Source organism: Silene latifolia, chromosome 4 (genome assembly GCF_048544455.1).
Source record: "Silene latifolia isolate original U9 population chromosome 4, ASM4854445v1, whole genome shotgun sequence".
Classification (NCBI taxonomy): domain Eukaryota; kingdom Viridiplantae; phylum Streptophyta; class Magnoliopsida; order Caryophyllales; family Caryophyllaceae; genus Silene; species Silene latifolia.
The window spans coordinates 13,856,556-13,883,935 of record NC_133529.1 but is presented as its reverse complement, the minus strand read 5'-3'; the positions used below and the strand labels follow the sequence as shown (position 1 = coordinate 13,883,935).

The 27,380-nt window shown below is 38.6% G+C and overlaps 1 protein-coding gene across 1 annotated transcript; it reads right to left on the bottom strand.

Moving 5' to 3' along the window:
* Positions 1 to 17,482: 17,482 nt before the first annotated feature.
* Positions 17,483 to 21,480, bottom strand: LOC141653035 (receptor-like protein 6). The gene has a single exon (XM_074460671.1). The coding sequence runs from the start codon at positions 21,366 to 21,368 to the stop codon at positions 18,345 to 18,347; it is 3,024 nt and encodes a 1,007-aa protein (XP_074316772.1). The 5' UTR covers positions 21,369 to 21,480; the 3' UTR covers positions 17,483 to 18,344.
* Between the last annotated feature and the right edge of the window lie 5,900 nt (positions 21,481 to 27,380).

The following is a 27,380-nucleotide window of genomic DNA, read 5'->3' as shown; positions in this document are numbered from 1 at the left end:
TCAACCATATCTTGTACCAGATGTGGCTCTAAAACCACTGTCTCAGAACTATCATCCCAACAAACTGGACTTCGGCATTTCCGACCATACAAAGCCTCAAAAGGTGCCATCCCGATACTCGTATGATAACTGTTGTTGTATGAAAACTCAATCAGGCCAAGCCTGTCTTCCCAGCTTCCCCCAAACTCCATGACACATATGGCCTCAACATGTCCTCTAAGGTCTTGATGGTTCGTTCTGTCTGACCATCGGTTGTCGGATGAAAGGCTGTACTCATCTTCAAGGTTGTACCCATCAACTCCTGCAGTTCTTGCCAAAACTTGGATATGAACCTCGCATCACGATCAGAAACGATATCCTTGGGTATACCATGTAACCGCACCACATGCCTCCTGTAACCCAGTGCCAGCTGCATCTTAGACCAAGTATCTTTCATAGGAACAAAGTGAGCTGACTTGGTTAACCGATCAACAATCACCCAGATCATGTTATTACCTTGTTGTGACCTAGGCAATCCCACAATGAAGTCCATAGAGATAGACTCCCACTTCCACTCGGGTACTTCCAAAGACTGTATCTTACCTTGTGGTCTCCTTTGTTCACCCTTGACCCTCTGACAGGTCAAACATTTGGCCACAAACTCAGCTACCTCTTTCTTCATGTTTGGCCACCAGAAAGTCTTCTTAAGGTCTTTGTAAATCTTGTCACCACCCGGGTGAACCGAATAAGGAGTGCAATGAGCCTCCGTCAAGATCACTCTCCTCAACTCTGTATCCTCAGGAACACACCATCTCCCATCAAAATGGACACTCCTATCTGTATGGATAGAAAACCTGGAAACTGTCCCACTCTCTACTCTTGACTTCCATTCCTGAATCTCAGGATCAAGCTCCTGTTTACTCTTGATGTTCTCATATAACTCTGGCTCGATCGTCAAATCCCCGATGGTATCTCCCTTCCTTAACATAAAGATCCCCATCCTAGACACCTCATCCCTCAGCTTCAGCAAGGACATGGCTGTACATAGCGAATGAACGCTCTTCCTACTCAGAGCATCTGCAACAATATTAGCCTTACCCTCGTGATAGATGATCTCTATATCATAATCTCCGATAAGCTTCATCCACCGTCTCTGTCGCATGTTAATCTCCTTCTGAGTGTAGATATATTTTAAGCTCTTATGATCAGAAAACACCTTAAAGGTTGCTCCATAAAGATAATGCCTCCAAATCTTAAGAGCGAAAACAATCGCACCTGACTCCCGGATCATGAGTAGGGTAATTCTCCTCATATGGCTTTAGCTGCCTCGAAGCATAAGCTATGACTTTCCCTGCCTGCATCAAAACACAACCAAGACCATTCTTTGAAGCATCGGTATATACCTCAAAGTTCTTACATCCCTCCGACAAAGCTAGCACAGGAGCTGTGGTCAAGCGTTCCTTTGAAGTCTGAAACGCTGTCTCACAACTCTCATCCCAAACAAATCTGGTCTCTTTCCTCATCAAAGATGTCATAGGCCGAGCTATGGTAGAGAAGTCTTTCACAAATCTCATGTAGTAGCCAGCAAGGCCTAAGAAACTCCGAATCTCAGCAACATTTTTCGGTGATTCCCACTTGGTTACGGCCTCAATCTTACTAGGATCCACAGACACCCCCTTCCTAGATATCACATGACCCAGAAAAGCTACCTCCTCCAGCCAGAACTCGCACTTAGACAGCTTGGCATAAATTTGATTCTCTCTCAGAGTCTGCAAGACTATCCTCAAGTGCTCCTCATGTTCTTCCTTAGTCTTAGAATAGACTAAGATATCATCGATGAAAACAACCACAAATCTGTCCAAGAACGGTGTAAAGATCCGATTCATCAAGTCCATGAAAGCTGCTGGTGCATTGGTCAACCCAAAAGGCATCACCACGTACTCATAATGACCATACCGAGATCGGAACGTTGTCTTAGGAATATCCTCATCTGCTATCCTCAGCTGATGATAGCCCGACCTCAGATCAATCTTAGAAAACACACCTGCTCCACTTAGCTGATCAAACAGGTCATCAATCCTAGGCAAATGATACTTGTTCTTCACCGTGACACGATTGAGCTCTCTGTAGTCAATGCACAGTCTCATACTCCCATCTTTCTTCTTTACAAAAAGAACCGGGGCTCCCCACGGTGACACACTAGGCCTGATATAACCCTTGCTTAGCAACTCATGTATCTGCTTCTTCAACTCAGCTAACTCTTTAGGTGTCATACGGTAAGGTGCTTTGGATATCGGACATGTCCCTGGTTTAAGCTCCAAACTGAAATCCACATCCCTCTTGGGCGGCAAACTCGGTATCTCCTCAGGAAAGACATCATCAAACTCTCCCACCACAGGTATCTCAAAGAAATGCCCGCGGCTCTACTCGGCGATCTCTCACATGACAGAGAATCAAGGGGCACTTCTTCCTCATACATGACTTTAAAGTCATCACAGCTATGAACTTACACTTAGGTTTTACCACAAACCCTCTATAGGACACCCTAACACCCTTAGGAACCTTTAAGGACACTCTCTTTTGCCGACAATCTATCTTGGCATCATACTTACCCAGCCAATCCATCCCGACAATCACCTCAAACCCATCCATAGGAAACTCTAACAAGTCTACCGGTAAATCTATCCCTCCAACCACCATAGACACTCCCTTATACAACTTGAGACATGACACAGACTCCTCTGAAGGTATGAACACATCATCTTTTACAACCTCAAACTTCCCCAAACCCATGGACATGACATGACTCTTAGACACAAAAGAATGTGTAGCCCCTGAATCAAACAAAACAAAGGATGGTACATTATGAACAAGAAAGGTACCGGTAACTACATGAGCATCATCCTGCACTTCCTGTTTGTCCATCATGAAAAGCTTCCCACTGTTTTTTTGTCCTCCACCCTGAACCGAAGCATTGGAGGTACTTGGCTTGGCTGCTGAATCTTGGGTGGTGTTGTTGTTCTGACGCTGATATGATCCACCATCACTGCGGTGATAACTGCCCTGGTTGCCCTGTCCACCTCTGTTGCCCCATGAACCTCCCGGTCGGTTACTAGCAAAACTCTGAGTTGGCCCCTGAGAGAAATTCCCTTGCCGAGCTCCTGAACCAGTGCCGGGCCTGTAACTCGTGCATTCCCGTCTCCTATGGCCGACACCACCACAGTTGAAGCATGTAAGTTTAGAGTTGTCACTCACACTCCTACCTCCATTCTTTCCCCAGCCACGAGATCCCCCCAAGAAACCAGCTCCACCTGAAAAAGCCTTTGCATGGTTGAAGTTTCCCTTCTTGTTGCCCGACCGATCGCTTGCTTCCATCGGCCTTCCTCTTTTCAGCGGCAGTCCTCTCATTGATCTCTCTTGAGAGATCTACCGTTCTCTCAGCTTGGCCCGCTCTTAGGTACACTTCCTTAAGGTCAGTAGCAACCCCAACTGGCATACGACTCACGATCTTGGCAGATAGACCCCTCTCAAAACGGAGAGCCAAACCCCTCGTCCCACCGCATGTCCTCAACATAACGAGATAGCTCTAGAACCAATGATAGTACTCGGTGATCGTCATCTCCTCGGACATGGTGAAGGAATCGAACTCGGATCTCATCTTGTGTCGGATATGCTCCGGCACAAACTACTCTCTCATAGCGCTCTTCATCCTGCACACGATAGCTCCCGGACCTTCACTGGTAATAGGCTCTAGCATCTTCCTTGACGTTTTGCCACCAAACAAGCGCTTCACCTCTCGGGTAGTATACTACCTGCTCAACGATCATGTCTTCGGGGCACTTAACCATTTCCATGAGAGCTTCAATCTCACGGTGCCACTTCTCGAGCAGCTTTGGTTCCCCCACCCCTTCATATGTGGGAGGGTTGAAGCGAGCAATGATGATGCTAAGCTGAGTAGCATCCACCGGCTTCTCATTCCCCTTTCCCACATTTTTGAGAGCTTCAAGGAGAGCCTCTTGTTGCTCAATCATGCGAGCAAGCTCATCAAGAGTCATCTCAGAAGCTTGGATCTGTGCGGGGGTTCTTTTGGGCGGCATTTTGAGCTGATAAGAAACAAAGAAACGTAAGCACAAAAGCCTACGGCTCAAAATGTATCAATCTTCCGCCAAAGGAACACTCGGCCGAGTATAAGACTATACTCGGTCGAGTATCCCAAATACTCGGTCGAGTAATCGACTCCAGTAGCCAACGTTAAATACCCAGATCGCATACTCGGTCGAGTACAAACAATACTCGGCCGAGTAGTCACTACTCGGTCGAGTACACCTACTTACTCGGTCGAGTAAACACATACAGTAGCCATTGCTACTCACTGCCAAACAACACTCGGTTAAGTGCTTGGTTACTCGGCCGAGTACTCCCTACTCGATCGAGTACCTGCCCTGCTCGGCCGAGCCATACCAAAGACAGGTTAAAACAGTACAAGTCCCCTATCATGCTTTCTATTCCCTCAACAAACATATAACAACAGGAACTTAAATGCCACGTTATAAACATACAATCATACCAATCATTCACATGCTAAATTCACTTCACCAAATTTCACATACTCGTCCCTTCTACAACTTTTCCATTCACCATACTTACAAATTCTGTAAGAAATATCGGTATACTTCATCAAGAAATTCGGATTATAACGAAATTATAATTATGAAATTGCTAGTCATAAATGAAATTGCATAAACAAAATAGTAGAGATTAGAATCAACCTTTGGTCCTAGCAATATGGCCTAAGAACAATATCGAGATCGATATTCTCCTAATCGTTGCACCCAAAATGCTTTGAGAAATGCCTCTTTTCTTTGCTAGAATAGATCCCTAATTTCTTAAGAATTTTTTTTAGGGTTTGTGTGATGTGAGAATTAAGTCAAAAAAGAATGAAAGAAAATGATCTCCCTTTCCTCCTCTTAAAACCGTCCAAGGGAGGAATTAGGGGAAGATATTTTCTTCCTCTTTTTCCTCTTATTTTCGGTTTCACCAACCACCAAAAATAAGGAGAAAAATCTTCTTATTTTTGGTTGTTCTCAAATTGTATATAATGTGTATCATATTAATTGTCAATTATGTCGACATGTATTAATAAGTCCACACACAACAATTTGTAGTCGATTTATTAATACCGGTCTGTCAACATTTTATTATGACAATTTCGCATAATATATACATTAACTATAAATATAACATATTTATAATTTGCTAATTAAATATAACTGGTTACGTTTAATTACGAATTAACATCTTAATTCGTTTAAGCTAACATTATATACATTAATTAAATATAACAGTTTATATTCAATTTACGAATTAACAGTTAATTCGTCTCATCTAATATTATTTAATTGTATTAAATAATTGTCTCATCATCACATTGACTAACTGTTTAGTCAAATACATGGACTAACCTTTTAGTCATATAAGGCATCAATGTGATTATATTTTCATATAATCACATCTCTCAAACACATCTTTTAGGTGTGACTTTTAGGGACCAGTTGATCACCGCCATCAGTATGATAATAACGTCAAACTTCTAGCAAGCCAACCGTTATTAATAAACGTTAATCAACTGATAAAATACTAAGTATACCCTTGTGAACTTATAAGAGATTTATATATGTTGTCACACTAATTGTGGAGGACACAAGCTCCAACAAATTCCACATACAAATTTCCAACCATCACTTATTATCACCATGAATCTTCACATACATGCACATATAAAACACAACTCTCAACACACTTCCCATGTGACCGGCTCGAGTTAATGAGGGCCAAATTGCGACTCCGGGACGTCTCCCGAGTCTTTGCGGTAGCTCCAAACAACTCTCCCCGGGTTCATTTTATTTAGACTCCCTAAGTTCATTAGATTCATTTGTTTAGGTGCCGGAATCTTCGGCTCTGATACCACTTTGTAACACCCGCTCATACCAAGGTGCCTTACCAAGACCACCCTACCATGAAATCGTGTTACCATCTCGGTTGCCCGAGGTTAGTACATATCAAAAGCGTCTGAATGAGCACATTTATTAAAGTACCATAAAGTATCAAGTTTACATCAACCAAATCCCAAACTGTTCCAATAAAATAAAACAAATGTCTGACAACTAAGAAATCAAACTCGGGGACGGTGATGCTACGACCGGTGATGACAACTCTCCCATGACTGCCCCAAGCTCACCAATAGCAATACCTGTCAAGTCTGCTCACCATCCCCGAATGGATCGCGGCAGATTCCACAAACAACAACGGGGTCAGTATTACTCAATCACTATAAGACAAACAAACACGGTAACCAGCTGATCATCCTCCAACCCCAGTCTCCCGATCTCACACAGTAACCGACTACGCACCGAAGTGTGTAGCCCTGCCAGATTACCCATCGCAAAAGGTAATCCTCGCCGCCAGTGGGTGACCGCAGCCGATCCCACCTAGTCCAACTCATCAACGAGCGACTAACAATCTATGTCCCTTAATGTGCACATCCCCTCCAGTGGCGGGTTCCACGGAGGGCGAACTAGGGTGTGAAGCCACTCCCGCAAGTGACTCCACCATAATCACAAACACACAGCATCCCAGCTGTCACAACATTTCCACACCAACACCGTCACAACAACGCCCACACTCCGATGATCAGCAGATAACAATAGTTACAAAACAATCATGTCTTAAACAATGAACAATAAACTGAGTAGGGAAAACCCTACCTTAGCAATCAACAGTAGAACGAAAACCGAACAATCAGAAAGGCTCCTCTATGAAGTCTTCTCCTATACAATAACCACATAACACAATTACACATTGCACAATCCCCCATATTCCCCAATTCCATATATACAGTAACCCCAAAAGAATACAAATGACAAGGGAATAAAACTTACCAACAGTAGAATAAGAGACTACACGCAAGGACCACGGCGATTTGCACACACAACGAGATTAAGGGATGATTAAGGAGTGATTAAAGTAATCGTAAAATGATTAGGGTTGAAAATGACGTTTTAGAAACTGACGTTGAATATAAAATAACCCTAAACACTCCCGCATCAAACAGCTAAAATAACACTCGCTAGACCGGATACTCGGTCGAGTAAAGCTATACTCGGCCGAGTATCCTCTACTCGGTCGAGTATTCTCCATACTCGGCCGAGTATTCCTCGGCAGAACCAAAACAAACTCCACAATTAACACTACTCGGCCGAGTAGGCTCTACTCGGTCGAGTATACAACTTAATAAAATCCATAGTATTACAATGGGTCTCCATTAGGAGCAAGCTGTTGTTTATTTTGACAATCTAAGTGCAATATGCTTGGTTAAAGATCAATCCCATCACGTGAGATCATGACTCATGAGAGGACTAATAAGCATATAAATGTGAATTGTGAGATATCACTTTATGAAAAATGAGCACATAACTAAAGTGAACACGGTGGGTACTATTGATATGTTCGCTATGCCAGTTCCGCACAACAAGTTCCAACATTGTTTGGGCTTGCTAATTGTGAGGAGTTTGTGATTGCTGCGTTGTGACTTATGAGCAATAACCCGAGTCATAAAAGGAATATGGTACGTCTAACATCTATGAGGGTACATTTGGTACATTTGTTTGATTGTGAGAGAATTTAAGTCAAGATGGAGATTTGTTGAATAATCTAATAGCTGCAGCTTCGAACGACTATCGTGGGGGGGTTGGTATCTGATTAGGGCTCTCCTGAAAATCTGTTTGGGTAAGAGTTTTATTTATGGGCTTACTATATTCTGATTAGATTTTAGGGAGTTTTCTCATATTAATATATCTGTCTTAAGGTTAAAACTAGTCAAATAGTATCTAATTTGCATGGATAAGACAAGCATCTAACTTTCCCTAGACATTTTACTTTTGTTTTATTTGACATATTTGACCGATCTTAAGATTAAGTCACACTTAAATAATAATTTCTGTTCTTATATATACTCTCTTAACTTCAACCTAACATCTATGCATAACATACCTTTTTTAATTTGAATCCAAAATCTGTAACTCCTTATATCAATAAAACATCTCTCCTTTCTGTTGGCGGACGTATCTTCACAACGATAGTGAATCACGTAAATCCATTTGTCTATTTGTCTATTTTTAAATGTTTTAATTATCTTTTAGGCATCTATTATAACAAAAAATACATATGAGCAGACTCGTGTAATTTTACATAGATTAAAAACTAGTTAATAATATACTAGGATTTTACAACAATATTTATGTAAAATGATTTTACACCGATATTTTTTTTTCTACTAACTAGACTACGTAGTAATTATTGTTTCTTGGCCGCTTTTAATTTTGCACAATTTCTTATTTGTGATAGATATATTGTCACAAGCTTGCGACAGATTAAGTATTATTCATGTGGGTAGATATGACAAAAGCAAGAGTGGTACTGTTTGGCCAAGCTTAAAAAGTGCTTTTGTAATTGAAAAAGTAGTAGCTTGGCCAAACATGGTAAATTAGAGAGTTTTAAAAGTACTTATAAAAAGTCAAAAACTGATTATTCACCCCCAAAAGTAGAAGTAGATATTTACTACTTCTACTTCTACTTTTTACATAAAGAACCAAATAAGTAAACAAAAGTTGTATTAAAGTAATTAGGCCAAACATATAAATTTTGTGAGAAACCGCTTTTACAAAAGTATGGCCAAACAACTAAAACTTTTCCGAAAAGTAACTTCTAAATAAACTCCTTTTAAAAAGGAAAAGTCATTTTCTATACGCCCAAACAACACCAGTGTTTAAGGAGTAACAATCTCTTTTGTCTTATCTATCTACATAGGTGTTATTTGATCGGTTGAAAGTTTCCGAGGGAGAAGGGAGACTTGTTTTTTTTTAAGACAAAAGTGTACTGTTTTTTATAAACTTCAAAATATACGAGTACATACAAACCTATTATAAAACAAACCGGGGGGGTAAGAGAGACCCTAAACTAGTAGATAAGCAACTAGTATAAGTAGAAGTACAAAAAGATCCAGTCACACACAGACGACGCTTCTTGAGCGGAGAATGGTAAAGGGTATCAAAGTGAATTGAACATTCCTGTTTCCGTTTATAGCTCATAGCCTTTTCCAGCGTCTTGGTAAACCTGCAAAAAACAAAACCTCTAACCAACACATTAGACTTCTTCTTTAACTGAGCTCGATCCATACGGTGGCTGGCACTAGGATGATTCCCAGATTGTCTAGATTTGCTACATTGACGACCTGCAATTTCCAATGCTGAGAAAATAAAATGAGTAGGACTCGGCAAAGGAGAAGATACGGCTATCACAGAATCCTCCGTAAGAGTGCTATCAAGCAAAGCCACTTTACAACATGTGTTGTTAATACTTGGACTCTCCTTTTGGGACAAACGTGGTCTCTTAACATCCAGATGAGTAACTGCCTCGTCATCAGAAATTTCCAAATTGTCAGTCGGCCTAAAATCCATAGCCGGAGAAAGATTCACGGTCAATGGAGAAGAGGAGGAAACTGCTGCGTCCCAAGAAAACGATTCATGGGGAGTTCCCGTCAAGATAGAAGGTTTAGTAGAGATAGGGCGAACTTTCATATAAGCCCCCGACTTTGGATGATAAAATTGCAGATTCTGCCCTAACATCAATTTTTCATAGTCTTTGCAAGAGAGGGACAATTTTTTGTGGGTTTGTGTTTTGTTGGAGAAACTATATTTGGTAGGTTTGGCAGCGGAAGGTTGACTATCACAATGCCCAGGCAAGAGAGGGCAAGTCTTAGCATTGGAGTCGGACTCCATAACCACATCTAAGCTCCTACTAGTTTTATTAATATCACAGTCCATCCCATTGATCAATGACCCCCTACTACAGGAAGCTTCACACACTTCATCAGGGGGCTGAAACTTAGTATCCGCAACAACCTCAAGAAGAGGTTTCTTACCTTTTTTGTCTTTGCCCAACGGGTCAAAATGAAAAGCGGTCCGCATTCTGTTGAGTTTCAAAGCAAGACAATCAACAATATAATGAAGCTCACGGCTCACATCCTTATTATTCGGGTCTAGTCTCAAGGCATGCTTAAAATCGTCAAGGGCCTCCGCAAGGAAATTCAATTTTTGAAAGGCTAAACCTCTACGATAGAAGGCTTTCACATTGCAGCGATCAAAGTTTAAGACAAGAGTACAATAACCCCACGCCTGATTGTAATGAGAGAGTTTCAACTCACATGCCGCTAAATTGAGAACAAGGGAAAGGGCAAGGGAAGTGGCAGCCTGCTGGTCATGTGTTGAAGGAATGCCGAGAATATATAGAATTCTCTTGTTGATCATACCTATCCAAGTAAAAATCGAATATCGAATCGAATATAGTATTAATCTTTAATTTTAATGTCTCGCTATTTTTTCGGTTTTTGAGTCATAATAAAATAATAGGAAAGATGGCCGAGTGATTCAAGGCGTAGCATTGGAACTGCTATGTAGGCTTTTGTTTACCGAGGGTTTGAATCCCTCTCTTTCCGTACTTGAAAAACCTAATTTACCAACATTCCTAACTGTATGTCTGTATTATAGAGGTTAACAGCTAAAGAAAAATTTTCCTCTTTGAAAATGAGTTACCTAAGGGAGACTTGTTAATTTTGATGAAAAATGAAAAAGGGAAAAAAATGATCAAGACCAACAAAAAAGGACCTTTGTCAAAAAAAAGACCAACAAAAAAGGGTTTTTTTCCCGCCAATATTTTCTTCTGCATTATACTAGGCGGAATGTTTGATCGTCGCACAAAAATCAATTTTCGCCCAAATTGATTAATCCGCACAATTCTTTATGACTAATTAGGGTTATGAGAAACGATTCAGTTTACCAGGTACTCCCGATTATTTTCCCCATTTCTCGTTTTAATTTAAATTTGCTGCACATTTAGCCGTTTTAGGGTTATGATCGTGAATTTCCAGTTATCCCAACTAATTAGGGTTATGAGCTTGCGATTTTTACTATTTGATTAGCTTATATACGATTGTTGATTTTGCCTGAAATTGTATCAATTGAATTCAGTTTATGAATTTGTTATCTATGTTTTCACTGAAAATTGTATCAATTGAATCCAGTTTATGAATTTGCGCGAGCCCTTCAGGCATTAGTGTAATCTTATTGTGGAGTGAGAAATTGTATAATCCTAAGTTACTCTCACTCGGCTGCAAGCGTCGGACACCAAACGGTGTCGGAGTGTCATATACGGTTAATTTTCGCGAAGTTTTCAATTTATTAGTCTAAATGAAGTGTCGAAGTGTTAGACACGCGACACGCTGCCAAAGTGAAGTGTCGGAGTATCATAGGTGTAACCTAGGATGGAAAATAGGATCCTAAAATGTTGAAAATTGTCGATACATATTGTTACAAGCCGAAACATTAGGTTTTATAGTACATAGTACATAGTGTTGAATAAGGGATAGAAGACAATCCTATATTCCAGATTCCCATTAGAAGTATACTTTATTTGATAGCATGGTGAATAAAGGGTAATTCACCAGAGACATCTTGCTTAACACTTACTAAAAGCATTACACAAGCAGATTCAACGTGGACGTTGCTGTCTTGTTACTCTCTTCAGTTTTCTCCTTGGCCTCCGTTGACATGTCTCCATAAACCATTCATGGTACTTGTCAGTAATGTAGAGTTTCCCAATGACAATGCCAATTATAAATCCACTCGCACACCCGCATGATCTAACAATCCAGCCAATCAACTTAGAGTTATCATTACTCTCAGCAATTGTTGTTTTTGGGGGAACTGGAGCATCAACATTTTGACATTTCTTGGAAAGTGGAACTCCACACAGTCTTGAATTTCCTTCATAGGAGCTATTTAGGAAGGTATTGAACTGGTTTCCTTGTGGTATGGGGCCCTCTAAATGATTGTAGGAAACATCAAAGACCTCAAGAGATGTTAATTGAGCCAACTCTGGCGGGATGACCCCATAGAGCTTGTTCCGGGAAAGGTCCAAGGACTCGAGATCTATCATGGTAGCCAATGAGGCAGGGATCCTACCATCAAGATTGTTGTTGGATAAGTTGAGTGCTTGAAATCCTTTGAGTTCGCCAATGGCATCTGGAATCTTGCCTGTGAAGTTATTGCAGGAGAAGTCGATGACTCTAAAGACTTCAAGTACTGCTGAGTAAAGTCGCTCGCTGCCTTTGCTTGTTATAGTCATTGAGTATATATATTCCTCACTAAATGAATGTATTCTTCCACCCATCTGCAATTGGAAAACCATCGTTGTATTATATGAATTGGACTGATCTTCTTTAACAGCCATCATGTTCTTCCAATTCTTAAAATAGCTTGATGGTAAGTCACCCATGTAAAAGTTGTTTGATAGATCAATAATGCGCAGACAACAAAATTGAGTACCGAAATCATGATCTGTTATGCTTCCATGAAAATTGTTATGTCTCTGAACCAAAACTTGCAAGCGGGGGAGACTTCCTAACCAAGATGGGAAAGTATCATTTATGTGGTTTTTACCTATATTGAGAACCTCAAGCATTGTACAGTTAGTCAATGACCTTGGCAGGTCACCTCTCAATTGATTTTCACTCAAATTAATCATCTTCATGTTGCAGTATGATGTAAAAGATCTGGGGATATTGCCACGGAAATTATTGCCTCTCAAGTCCAGAACTTTTAAGGAATTGCCAAGCTTGTTAACAATACAGTCAGGGATCACCTGGCTACGCAAGTTGTTATTGGACAAATCGAGGGTAATTGGAGATCGAGCCATGCAGATTTGTTTTGGTATTACTCCCGTAAATGAATTGTTTGAGACATCATAACTTTTTATAGAAACCGGTGGAATAGGAAGTTGACCTTGGAACTTATTACTTCCGATGTCAAATATTTCCAAGCGAGTCCATGGGAGGACTGTTACAGGCTGTTCAAAACCTGTCAATTTGTTGTTAGAAAGCCCAAGTCTCACGAGAGTTTCTTTGCTTTTGTTCACAAACCATTGTGGAATACTACCTGCGATGTTGTTTTGTCCGAGCCGCAAGTACTTTAGTTGATGCAGATCTCGCAAGATAACTGGGAATTGAGTTAAGTTGCAAGATATGAGGCATAGGAGTTGTAGCTTGAAAAGAGACGAGTTAGTCCGAGGAGCTGGAGAAAACGTAAGACTGGTACTAGTTAAAATTAGATAATGGAGATTTTCTAAACCAGTAAATGTATCCAAGTTGCCAAACAAGTGATTCATAGACAGGTCAAGTCCCTGTAGATTTGTTAGTTGCGCAAACCATTCTGGTATACGACCCTCCAACTGATTTCCAGATAGGTCCAGTAACTCTAATTGGGTTAGATTTGCAAACCATTGTGGAAGTTGACCCACTACTTGAGTATTACTGAGATAGAGTTCTCTAAGCTCTGTAAGGTTGGCGAAAGAAGCTGGAATCGTACCTCCTAATTTCATTCCAGTAAACCCTACAGTGGTCAGTTTATGTAACTTAGCCAGGTTTGAAATCAGTTGTCCAGGCATGACATTGAGATTTTTGAGATATAAACCCTCAAGATTTGTTAGATTTGATATGGAGGGTGGGATGACACCACTAAAATCATTGTCCTTAAGGGACAAGCTAGAGAGCTTTGTCAGGTTACCCAGAGAAGATGGGATGGATCCTGCAATTTGACAATCGGATAATATAAGAACTTCCAAATGGGATAGTCTTCCAATTGAAGGAGGCAAATCTCCGGACAATGATGTGCCAGATAGAGAAATCCACTTGAGAGGACTATGCCATTGAAACTCAGGAAGAGACCCACCAATGTCACCATTATAACTCAATTCGAGGGTTTCAAGATGTGGCAAGCGGAAAAGATTTAGTGGAAGCTTACCCTTCAAATTACAATCACAAATTCTGATTTGTTTTATAGTGGTCAAGTTTTGTAGGATAACTGGCACAGTGGAGGAAACGTCAACATTTACAAGATAGAGCTCTTCTAAATGAGTGAGGTTTTGTAGCAACTTCTCTAGGCTAGGATTTTGAAGTTTTAGCAATTCAGTTTCTCCATGGTTCTCTCCAAGCTCTAGGACAGAGAGCTTGGACAATGTTGAGATTTCCGCTGGTATTTGGCCACTAAATGTTGAATCAAAGAGCCCAAGGATTTGCAACTCAGAAAGTTGGCCAACTTCAGAAGGGATTTGAGAATAGTTAAAGTCATTGTAATTAAGGTTAAGCTTTCTTAGATATGCTAGGTTGAATATGGTGCTGTTTAGAGGAAAAGTACCATAAAGACAACTGGAGTTGAGGTCAAGCCCGATCACATGACCCGTTTTCCAGTCGCATTCCACACCGTCCCACGAACAGCAGTTCACACTTTTGCCTCCGACCCATGATTTTAGCTTCGTATATGGAATGATATGTGGATTGCTGTAAGTAGAGACATGTGAACAATCTATATGGAAGCTATTCTTGAATTGCAACAAGGCTAGCCGTTCGTGATCAGGACATGATGGCTGAAAAGAAAACACAAAGCTAGAATGTGTTACTATGACAGTAAAAGATACTAATAGGCTAAACAAGTACAACAAATGATGCATGGGTTATTAGTGTTTTGGAGTTGGAAAATTTCCGGGTTTTAAATATTTTGATTGAGAGATATTGAAGATGAAAAGGCTTGTTTTATAGGCGTCCATTATCTGAAAATGTATTGTATCACTGTTGCAGTGAGGACTGAGGACGACATGTGGGTCAGTCTCTTCAACCAAAATCTTTGATGAATGTTAATATGTCCAAGTAATTTTTAATGGTGCATTTTTATGAAGACTTGATCAAACAAGAGAGACTTGACTCAGGTAATTTTTAATTGGTTTCACTCCTTCAGTATTAGAAAATTATCCAGTACCACTTGGCTGAGTTGGTATGAGACCGACAAGCTTAACCAAACGTCTTAAATTCGAGCTCGATGAATTTAGACATGTAGCGTTGCTAAAATTTATGAGGAAGTGCTGCCTTATCTCATCCTACCAACTCGAATTTAGACCTGACCAAAAAACATTATGCATAGTAGAAAAGCTTGATGTGGGGAGGGTCCTGAAGATTTATTTGATGGTAAATACCATTTGATTTCTGTTGTCCATATTTCCCAACTATGTCTCTGAAAGTTGAGGTTTTCAATTAATTACTGTGATTACCCGTGCTGCCTTTGTCTGTTATGGTTATACTTAAACTCATGTTCGTTTTGTTCTAGGAATTAGCATTGCCTAGAAAACATGTGTTCCCATAAATATATTCTCCCTCTGTTCACTCCAATTCCATATATTTGGGTAATATATGTGAGGAATATTTTAATCAAATGTATGGAATTGGACTTTGGAGTGATTAGAGCGAATATTTCAGAAAAATTAGCTTAAAGTATCGTCCTGTTAATTTAAAGGTTTATTGTAGATGCCAAGTAATTAAGAAGGGCTGTAATCAGTTTTTGGTCCACTCGTACTTCTTTTTCTTCCATGTTAGTAAATGAGTCATATAGTAATGGTTCTCTTAAATGACCGTCTCTAATTTTTAAACTAAGACACAAAGGACCTGTAACATCAGGAGAAACCTACTTCATCCTTAACAGTTTCTTTTTCTTCCATGATGTAAACTATCAAGAACACGTTTTTTTGACTAGGAAAATTTCATGCTATAGTTGTCGAGTTAGGCCTACTTGGGTCATTGAACAGTGAAAGTTTATACTTTGATGATGATTTTTATGTGGAAATTTCTTCGTGCTTTTAATACTTTGATTGATATGAAAAGATAAAAAATTGGGCTTGTTTAATAGGTACCTAAGGGTCAGCCAAATCAGCGTCGTTATTTCTATTTTGCTCCATTCATTAATATAATCCGCAAACATCGTTGATTATTTGATTTGTTTTGAGGGTCAGAAAATTTGCATATTCATTAATATTAATTCATCTACTTTATTTGTTTATCTTTTAGCTATTTGAAGGGCCAACCACTTTCGCGATTGGATTCATCTACTCGATTTGTGGATGTTACCATCTAAGTATGAAGTGAGAGATGGGGAAGAAGACTTGGTGAAAGTGAAACATTAGAGACTTGACTCAGCTACTTGGCAAAGGTGGATATGTTTCATACTTCAAAGTCTGCTTTCTGGTAATATTCTTTAATTACTTTGGAGTTTCTATTTGATACTTGGCATTCGGATCCACGTTTATTTAAGCCGAAAAAATAAGAATGTTTCCTATTATAGCGGAGCCCAATGTCCAAAAATTCATTCATGTCAAATACTCCCTCCATTCAACTCCACTTTGCAAGTTTATCTTTTGCACACTATTTACAAGCGGACATTCAATTTCAATTTTCTCTCGATACATAAGTGAAAATATATTCATGTGAGATCTTATTTGATTAAATGCTTTAAGAAAGACATTAAAAGTATCTAACTTTTATAATTTTTGCAAATACGTAGCTAAAAATATTTATCGCGTAAAAGCTGCGTTGACAAACGTGATAAAACAAACTTGCAAAGTGGAGTTGAATGGAGGGAGTACCTCTAATTGAGTATGATAACATAGAATGTGGTTGGTTACAAAGACTGATTACTGGTATTTGTTCAAGTGCTGTAACTTTCTTGCTTGTATCAACTCCACTAAATAACCGTGGATGGACAATACATAAACTTCTATGATTGTACATGAAATGAATAGATACTCTTTTCAGGTCGGGATTTTTAGATGGTGAATTTCATCGTGTCAGGGCTTGATTTGTTTTGTTATATATTCCAGTTCAGTTCCGTTCAAATGATTTCAGTCGCACAACAGTCCGAACGAACATGACACTTGATGAAGTTTCATCGAACACACTTTTGCCTACGACAAGTAACCCGCATTTTATGTCTTCACCAGCATTTAAATTGGGTTCCTTGAAGTGATCCTTCCCAATTCGAATTGCTGTGCACAAGAGTTGTCCTCTCCATGTAAACCTAGATCTGATGTTACCGCACATTTGGCTGTTAATAGCTCATGCGACCACAAACTTTTTTACTATTATATTAGTTTTTGTTTGCATGATGATTTCTATCTGGTTAGTGCAGAAAGTCGTGATTTTTCTTTGTTTTTTAGCTTATATATACTGCGTATTTGATTGTTGGTTTTGCCTGCAATTGTCTCAATTGAACTCAGTTAATGGGTTTGTTAGCTATTACTTCACTAAGAATTATGGTAATATGCTTATATTATGGATTAATTGTGAGGGGTAACTGTACCAAGTGGAGTGACAAATTGTGCACTAGTTCTTATATGAGACGGGTTTCACGATAAACTTAGCATGAGAGCTTTAAGTCTCTAATATTATGAGTGTTTTTTTTTGTTTATTTTTTTTTAAATTTTTATTTCCATGTTTTTCTTTTTTCGTTTTGTCTGTTTCGAGTGTGTTATATGTTGTGTTGCATATGAGACGGTCTCATAGGAGATTTCCTTGAAATTGTATTTCCCAAGATGGGATTAAGTTGCTGTAAATTGACTAAAAAAATGATACTTGGAGAAACATTGGGGTTTGATTGTACAGAATGATGAATAAGGGAAATAATACATTAGTATACTATTTTTTTTTTTTTTTTATTTGGTTGTGTGAAAAAAAAGTTAAATTGCTACATGAATGCTATTGAATTGATCCAGTCTTCATCAGCACTTGGAACAGACCCCTCAGAAATTGCCTGATTCTGATCTGGACAGTTCTGCTGATTGATTTCAGAACAACTTCAGGCCTTTGGATACTACCTTTTACTCGAGCTAAATTCCTTTACATCCACACACTGTAATAAACAGCCATGAAAACACAAAGACAATGTTTTTCTTCAAAGCTGACCACTTCCTTCTGCCAACCCAAATGACTGTAGGAATATTAACTTGAATCATAGAGGCCATACTCTCCATCAAAAGCCTGCTATATCTACAATGCTGAAACAAGTGAGCAATGGACTCCTTGTCAACACCAAAGATGCAGCAAATCTCATTGTCACAGATGCCAAGTCTAAACAGTTTCTCATTAACATTCAAAGCACACCTGAACATGAGTAACCTTTAGAGTTAGCAAGAAGCTATGTTTAGGTACACACCATCCATTCCAAATCTGCTTTGCCTGACCAACTTTCTGATATTTGTGCCTCAACCATTGATAGCCTTCTTTAACTGAGTAACCTTTAGAGTTAGCAAACCATTGACCATTGTTGTAGCCATCCTTGAACCTGTCCCTAACCGTACATTTAGTTTTCTAATTCCAACTCATATGAGGTTTAGGTTTAAATTTAGTAACCATCATTGACCATTAGAAGTATACTTCAACTGCGATGTTTCTGTCTTATTGCTCTCTTCACTTTCCTCCTTGGCCTCTGTTGAAACGTTTCTATAAACCATTCATGGTGCTTGTCGGTAACGTAGAGCTTCCCAATAACCATACCAATTATAAATCCGCTCACACACCCGCATGATCTAACTACCCAGTCAACTAATCTGGAATGCTCATTGCTCTCGTCCTTTGTCATTGGTGGGGATTCCGGACCTTCTGAATTCTGACACTTTTTAGATATTAGGTTTCCACAGAGTCTTGAGTTTCCCACATAAGAGCCACTTAGGAAGGTGTCAAATTGGTTTCCTTGTGGTATGGGGCCTTCTAAATCATTGTAGGAAACATCAAAGACCTCGAGAGATGTTAATTGAGGCAACTCTGGGGGGATGACTCCGTAGAGCTTGTTCCGAGAAAGGTCCAAGGACTCGAGATCTGTCATGTTAGCCACTGAGGCTGGAATCCTGCCATCTAGATTGTTGTTTGATAAATTGAGTGCTTGCAGCCCTTTGAGATCTCCAATGACATCTGGAATCTGGCTTGTGAAGTTATTGCTGGAGAAGTCAATGACTCTAAACACTTCAAGTATCTTTGAGTAAAGTCGCTCGCTGCCTTTGCTTGTTATAGTCATAGAGTATTGAAATCTCTCTATGAATACAGACCCCTCTTCAACTTCACCCACCCCCAATACAAAAGTAATCCTTGTATTATATGAATCAGATTGTCCTTCCTTCACAGGCATCATGTTGCTCCAATTGCGAATATATCTCGACGGTAAGTCACTGGTGTAGAAGTTGTGTGATAGATCAATGATCTGCAGACTACAAAACTGACAGCCTAAATCTTGATCAGATATGCTTCCATGAAAGTTATTATGGCTCAGAACCAAAACTTGTAAGTTAGGAAGACTTCCTAACCATGATGGGAAAGTATCATTTATACGATTTTTTCCGATATCGAGAACTTCAAGCCTTGTACAATTCTCCAATGACTTTGGCAGGTCACCTTCCAATTGATTTTCACTCAGGTTTATCATCTTTATATTGCAGTTCGATGTGAAAGATATGGGGATACTGCCATGGAATTTATTTTCTCTCAAGTTCAAAACTTGTAATGAATTGCCAAGCTGATCTCCTATGCAACGAGGGATCAACTGGCTACTTAAGTTGTTGCTAGACAGATCCAGCATGATTAGAGATCTAGCCATGCATATTTGTTTTGGTATTAGTCCTGAAAACAAATTGTTTGAGACATCGTAGCTCTTTATGGACACTGGTGGGATAGGAAGTTCTCCTTGGAAGTTATTACCCTTAATGTTAAATACTTCCAAGTTAGTCCATGGGAGGGTTGTCACTGGTTGTTCAAAACCAGTCAAATTATTATGAGAAAGGTCAATACTCAGGAGACTTCCTTTACTTGTGTTCACCAACCATTGTGGGATGCTACCCTTGATAAGGTTTTGATCAAGCCGCAAATGCTTTAGTTTCTTCTGATCTCGCAAGAATACTGGGAATTCTGTTAAGTTGCAAGATACTAAAAATAGGAGTTGTAGGTTGAGAAGAGATGAATTGGTCTGTGAAGTGGGGGAAAACGTTAGGCTGGTGCCTGATAAAGCTAGATAATGGAGGTTTTCTAAACCATAAAATGTCTCAAAGTTGCCAAATAAGTTATTGTAAGACAATAGCAGACCTTGTAGATTTGTTAGTTGAGTAAACCAATGTGGTATCGGACCCTCCAACTGATTTCCATCTAGATGTAGAATCTCTAATTGGGTTAGATTCGTTAACCACTGTGGAAGTAGACCCATTACTTGAGTATTGCTGAGAAATAATTCACGAAGCTCAGTAAGGTTAGCGAAAGAAGGTGGGATCTTAGCTCTTAGTGTCATTCCGCTGAGGCCAACAGCGGTCAATTTATGTAGCTTAGCTAAGTTTGAGATCAGCTGTCCAGGCTTAACATTGAGGTCCATGAGAAATAGAGCTTGAAGATTTGTTAGATTTGATATAGAGGGTGGGATGACACCGCTAATATCATTGTCATCAAGGTACAAATGTGAGAGCTTTGTCAGGTTACCTAGAGAAGACGGGATAGATCCTGATATTTGACAAAAGGATAATTTAAGCTCTTCCAATTGAGCAAGTCTTCCAATTGAATTGGGCAAATCTCCGGACAACAATGTGTCAGATAGAGAAATCCTTTTGAGAGGACTATTCCACTGAAACTCGGGAAGAGACCCACCAATATCGCCATTGAAACATAATTTCAGGGTCTCAAGATGTGGCAAGTGAAAAAGATCTGGTGGAAGCTTGCCATACAAATTACAGTTATCAATGCTAATCTGTTGTAAAGTGGTCAAGTTTTGGAGATTAACTGGCACAGTGGAGGACACATCAACATTTTTTAAATCGAGCTCTTGTAGATAAGTGAGATTTTGAATTAGTTTGTCAAGGGAAGGATTTTGAAGTTTTAGCAATTTATTATCCATTGAGTCGTCTCCAAGTTCTAGGACTGCGAGATTAGACAATTTTGAAATTTCTGCTGGTATCTGGCCACTAAATTTTGACTTAGACAGCCTGAGGACGCGCAACTTAGAAAGTTGGTTGAGCTCAGAAGGGATTCGAGAATAGTTGAAGAAATTATAACTAAGGATGAGCTTTTTTAGATAAATCAGGTTAAAGATGGTGCTATTTGGAGGAAAAGTACCGGAAAGACAACTGGCTGTGAGGTCAAGACCGATCACGTGGCCCGATTTCCTGTCGCACTGAACCCCATCCCATGAACAGCAATCTGCGTTTTCCCGTCCTACCCATGATTTCGTCTTTTCATAGGGTATGATATCCGGATAGCTATAAGGAGAGTCATGTGAACAGTCTATATGGAAACTACTCTTGAACTGCAACAAGGCTAGCCGCTCTTGATCAGGACACAGTGGCTGAAAAGAAGACAGAGAATTCGAATGTATAATTATGACATTAAAAGATACTACAAAAAGGCTAAAGAAGTACAAGAAAAGATGCATTCTTGAGTTCTTGGTATTTTTTTTGTGCGAGTTTTCTGATTTTTAATACTTCCATGGATATAGAAGATGAAAAATGTGCTTCTTTAATAGGGGCTGGAGGATCTGAAAACGTATGCTATCACCTTTGTTGTCAAGTCAATAGGTGGGACTATTTCATCAAGCTATCAATCAAATGAATGTCGCTATATCAGTTTTGTTTCATTTACCAACACAATTTGAGTACGTCTCTGCTGAATGTTAATGTGTTTCAGTGGTTGGAAATTTCGCGGATTATTGAATATGTTGTTTCATCTTTGTCTTTTATTTAATGGTGCAGCTTCATTGACGTTGGTCTTTTATTTAGATGCCTGTCTTCGACACTTGACAGTAACAGAGCATGAATACTTGAATAGCAGATGATTTGGTTCAGTCATGAAATCACTCTCTTGTATCATGTAACATGGTAAGATTACCCAACTTCCATTTTGAATTCTCAAACTTTGTATAAAACACTGTATAATTCTCCGACATGTTCCAGGGCAGGTGGAACTGTGGAGTGTGGAAGCTAGCTAATATAATTCTCAGACATGTTCCAGGACAGTTGGAAGCTAACTTTGTCTTCTCTCCTTTCGCTACTGGTTCGTGTGTATGACAGGTTTGTCTTCTCTCTTTCCGCCACTGGTTCATGTGTATGATAGACGGGGCTTGTGCGAGTAGTTGTGTGTGGCAGCTAATGTGTTATGTAGGGCTAGAATTTGCCGAGAATTTGTGAATGACACTATCTGAATGGAGAAAGAGACCGGGCAGAAGACTTGATAAAACGATAGACACCACTCAGCTACTTGTCAATGGTGGACGGATTCTATACATTCAACATCATCACGCCAATTGGCACTTAGTTGAGTTTATATAAGACCTACTAGTTTTAACTAGTAATGTCAAGTTTGAGCTCGAAGATGTGATGGTATTAAAATTTGCGAGGGAGAGATAATTTTCATGTCGTATGTAATCCGTCTCTATTTGAATTTTGTACTGTCTGAAACTCTGAATAATGACAGCCCAAAAACTATCAAAAGAGGTCGTTGTTAAGGGCCTAAGGCGTGTCAAGGTTTAATGCCTCATAATCTTCGGCCGATGGTGATTAGGGGGTTAGATATACACCCGGTAACATAACCTTGTGCTAAAAACAATATTACAATATTCTTTTTACGAGTGTTGGGAAAACTTCATTGGAAATTCGAATTCTTTCCATGATCTTTAATATATACTTCGTATGACAGAGATAGGCTAAGGAAATTTTATATTATCTATCATTCATTTCAAATGACAATATTCTTTTCATCTTTATCATTTATTTACTTTTCATTTTTATTAAAAATAGACATGATTAGAATTTTGGATGTCGGGAGTAGCGTATAACAATGCATTGGTTTGCCGTAACTAAGTTGAGACCACATGAACTATGAAGTACTAGAACATATACCGATTGTAAGATACATGAACAAGTGAACAATTGTGACATTAAATTTAAGTGACCAAATTATCCAAAATGGATACACGCAAGTTTGAGTTTAGTCATTGGATACCTCAGTGATTTTAATAACTTGTAATTAAATAGAAAATCAAAAAACAAAGTCTAAGCCACTTTGTTTGATTATCTATATTAAATTAAGCAAAAAAGCCAAAACAAAAAATTAAATTTTTGGTACTCTACCAAAATCTGAGACTTTGCTAGAGTATCAAATTTTTATTTTTATTTTTTCGTACTTTTGGATTAGGTTGCTTAGACTTTCGGTCAAGTCGCTGAAATACTCAGTGAATAGTTTCCCATTTTATTACTTTAGCAGGTCTCCCACTAAATTATTGGGGGGAAACCTAACCTGGAAAATAGAAATTAAACTTTTTCCTTCATCATGGGAGATGTCTCTTCATAACGCTATTGAAAGAACGTCTTTCAATTTTTTTTTTTGTATTTTAACTAGTACTTCCTCCATTTTTATTTGATGTTCCCATTTGCAAATGGCACAACAACCAAGGAGAGGTGATTAGCATGAATAATTAGGCAAAAAACAGATTTGTAAACAAGTGGGGTAAGAATTAAACAAAATCACTAATTTGCATTGGAAGTTGGAAATTGATAAAAAAATCTGGAAATGAAGTAGACAAGTACTCTTCCCGGTTTTTTACAAAAAAGGGGGGAAAAATTTCACATGAAATTTTAAAGTTCCCACCAAATTACATCCCATCATTAAAATTAGGTTACAAATAGGCAAACATCTTACACTAGTCTGATTGCCATTACAAATCATCAAACACAAACCAAATTACACCCCAAATATTTTACAAGTCTCAAAAACAGTAAACCAACTACTGAAATTACACACTTCAAAACTACTTTTACAATGAAAAAACCAAATTTGACAGACGATGAGAGGCATAGAATCGTGTGTCTTCTGTTTGAGAGCTGCAAAAACAATAAACCAGAACATGGTAAGATGAATGAAGTTTCTGCCATGTTCAATGTGTCAAGAAGATGTATTCACAAAATCTGACGACAGACTAAAAACCGAGGAAGCGGGGGCATGTGCCTATTAATGTGAGGAGTAAAATAAAAGGAAAGAAGGGAAAAGAAAGAATACCTTGTCCAATTCAAAGCTATCATGGCACTTGATGTCGAAAAGAGAAACAACACCGAAGAGACTAGGCAAGGCAATAGGACATGCCCCATCAACATGTCATAGATGGGTAAAAGAAGGTCTTATAAAGTCTCATACCAATTCAATACATCCAGCATTGAGTAATGACCATAAAATCATCAGGTTGCATTTTGTCATTGGTAAATTAGTGTTTGATAGGATATTGAGGTGTGTCATGTTCAAGGATATGAGCCATATCATTCATATTGATGAAAAGTGGTTTTATATGACCAATCCAAAGTGTCGATACTACATTGGCAGCAATGAAGCTCTTCCTTACAGAAGTTGTAAAAGCAAGAGGTACATAACAAAGATAATGTTCTTAGTCATTGTTTCAAGGCCAACATACAAAGAGAATGGAGAAGTTTTGTTTGATGGGAAGTCGGGTATATGGCCCTTTACTTACCAAGAACCAAAAAAAGAAAGAGCAAGAATAGGGCAAAACAGGAACAATAGTAACAAAACCAATTGAATCTATCACAAAGAAGGTGACAAAAGAAGCTTTAATCAACTTAGTGATACCACCATTAAACAAAAATGGCCAAAGATCGCATCAAAGGATATAAGCATACAACAAGATAATGCCAAGCCTCATATAAGTGGGAAAGATAAAGAATTCAAAGAAGCGACCACTTGAGATGGTTTCAACATCATTTTAGAACAACAACCAAAAACTCTCCGATTTAAACATATTGGATTTAGGTTTCTTTAGATCCATTCAATCTTTACAAGATGAAAATCCAGCTAAGACAGTTGAAGAATTAGTGAAGAATGTGACTCAAGCATATGAAGATGAAACTTTTGAAACTTTAGATAATGTTTGGCTAAGCTTGCAAGCTTGTATGGTTGAAATAATGCAAAAAAGGGGGCACAATAACTACCCACTACCACACTTGGCAAAAGCTGCACAAAGGAGGCAAGGGACACTTCCAAGAGATTTGCAAGTAAATGAAGATTTAGTGAAGGAATGCATTCAATTCTTAATTACATGTGGTATGATTGGTGAATTGGAACAACTCATGTTAGACCTAGGTATCCAATTCCCCTTTTGAACAACTAAGAAGGTTGTTTGTTTGACAAACTATCATCAAGGCTGATTTTGACATGATAGTTTGCCAAAATCAAACATCACAAAGTGAAGGTTGTTTTATTTTATTTAGTTCAAGAAATTTGTAAGACTCCATTTTGTAAGACTCCATTTTGTGTTGTGAAGTATGTATGCAATGTATGCAATGGAAAATGGAAATGGAAAAAAATTTCACTGAACTTTACTCTCAGCATCACAGCAGCAAATGCAAAACTAAATGCTTATAAATCAAACATCAAAATGTAAATGAATGCGAGAAGGTTACTCTCAGCAAACACATTTTCCTTATTGAGTAACTTGATCACATATAGGTGCCTCATCAAGAGAATACATGGAAACTCAGAAAATGCAAAAAGAGTGTCTCAACATGATAAGACTCTTGGTGGCATCAAATATGGATCAATAACCATATACGCCTATGAACAAGGGCACTTCAACATGGGATACATGGAGCACTCTGTTTAGGAGTATATGTGTATTGTCCTTACAAGTAAGGCAACAACAATATTTAACCTCTCAGTCAAGTAAAGACCTTCACTGAGGTTAAATATGACAGCAGCAAAGGCAAGTAAAGCATGACATTTGTAGTTTAGTGATGACAAAGAAGATTACCCTCAGCAAGCAATTGTGCCTCATGGAGTAACATGACTACATATAAGTGCCTCATCAGGAGGAAATAAAACATGGAAATTCAACTAAATTAGAGAGTATCTCAACATGAAATTCCCCTTGGTGGCAGCAAATATAGGACAGTAACCTTAAAAGTTAAACAACACATACACAAATGTCATGTTTAAAGCCAAATGCGAAAAAGTCAGGCACAAACTAGGAAAATGGGAACATCATAGAGAATTAGAGTAACAATAACCAAAATGCAGAGAATATCCTGCATCGGAAAAAATCCAAAGATCACCAACAGATAACCAAAAACCCAACAAACTCCATAACACAGCCAGAACCGAATGCCCAACAAAAACCGTAAATGGACATCAGTTAAAAAAAAGAGTTTAAGAGATAAACCTCTTTAAGCACAGTTACTTGTTTTTCCCCAAGTATTTATCACAAAATTTCTTGAATTTTTTTGATGTTGGTGACAAATCAACATCATCGACGACTTCCTTTGGGACAAAATCAGCTTTACCTTCAAAATAAAATCACAAAATCATCAGATAAATAGGTTAGTGTGTAAGTAAATATTAGATGGGCTAATCCAGGGTATTTAGTGTAAATATGTAATGGGCATAAGGACCATTTGGTAATTTTTTAGGCCCAAAAAAGGAAATAAAGCAAATGGGAACATCATAATGAAATGGACCAAAAAGGAAAATGGGAACATCAAAGGAGAATGGAGGAAGTAAGTTTCTTTTTTTGGTGACGAGGGGTTTAATCTCCCCGGGCCCAGGCATTCCGGCGTCACCACCTGGACCATGTAAACCACCCCAATTGGGGCCGCCGAGATAACCGCACGCAATTGCTCATCCGTGGGTTCGAACACGGGACCTCGCAATTCTTGCCTTTACAAACTTTGAGGTTACCAAGTCTACCACTAGACTGCAAGTCTGCAAGCATGAGTTTCATCACAATCACATTTTGATAATTTTTGTTGGGTTTTGGGCTTATTTTTTTCCCGCTGAAGTCTACGATTATTTTTTTCGCGCCGACATAATCGGAATTTTCGCCCAAATCAATCTCTCCACGCAACTTCTTCATGATTAATTAGGGTTCTAAAATTCAATTGATATGCATTATCTGGGCAATGGCTTCCATCAAATTCGATGAAATCAAAGATGAGCAACGAGTAAATTTCCCAGGTACTCCCGATTTTCCCCTCATTTCTCGTGTTAACGAGGCAATGCTTCCATCAAATTAATTATGATTTTGCATTTCTTACTGTGTGATTAGTATTTATTTGCTCAATGATTTGACTTCTGTCTGATTAGTGCAGGAAATTTCTATTTTTTCTTTTATTTTTTAGATTATAAATGATATAGTTGTTGATACTGTTATGTTCTCCGACTTGATTTGTTCTCTTATATGTTCCCGTTCCGTTCGATTCAGTTCAGTTCAAATGATTTCAGTCGCAAAACAGTCTGAAAGAACATAACATTAAGAATTATGGTAATATACTTATATTATGAATTTATTATAAGTAACAAATTGTTCACTAGTTCTTATATGCGACGGTTTCACGATAAACTTAGCATGACTGCATGTCTGCATGAGAGCTCAAACATTATTTCATGTTTTTTT

Coding starts and splice junctions, on each gene's coding strand:
- LOC141653035 (XM_074460671.1), bottom strand. CDS start 21,368: ATGCATCTTTTCTTGTACTTCTTTAGCCTTTTTGTAGTATCTTTTAAT.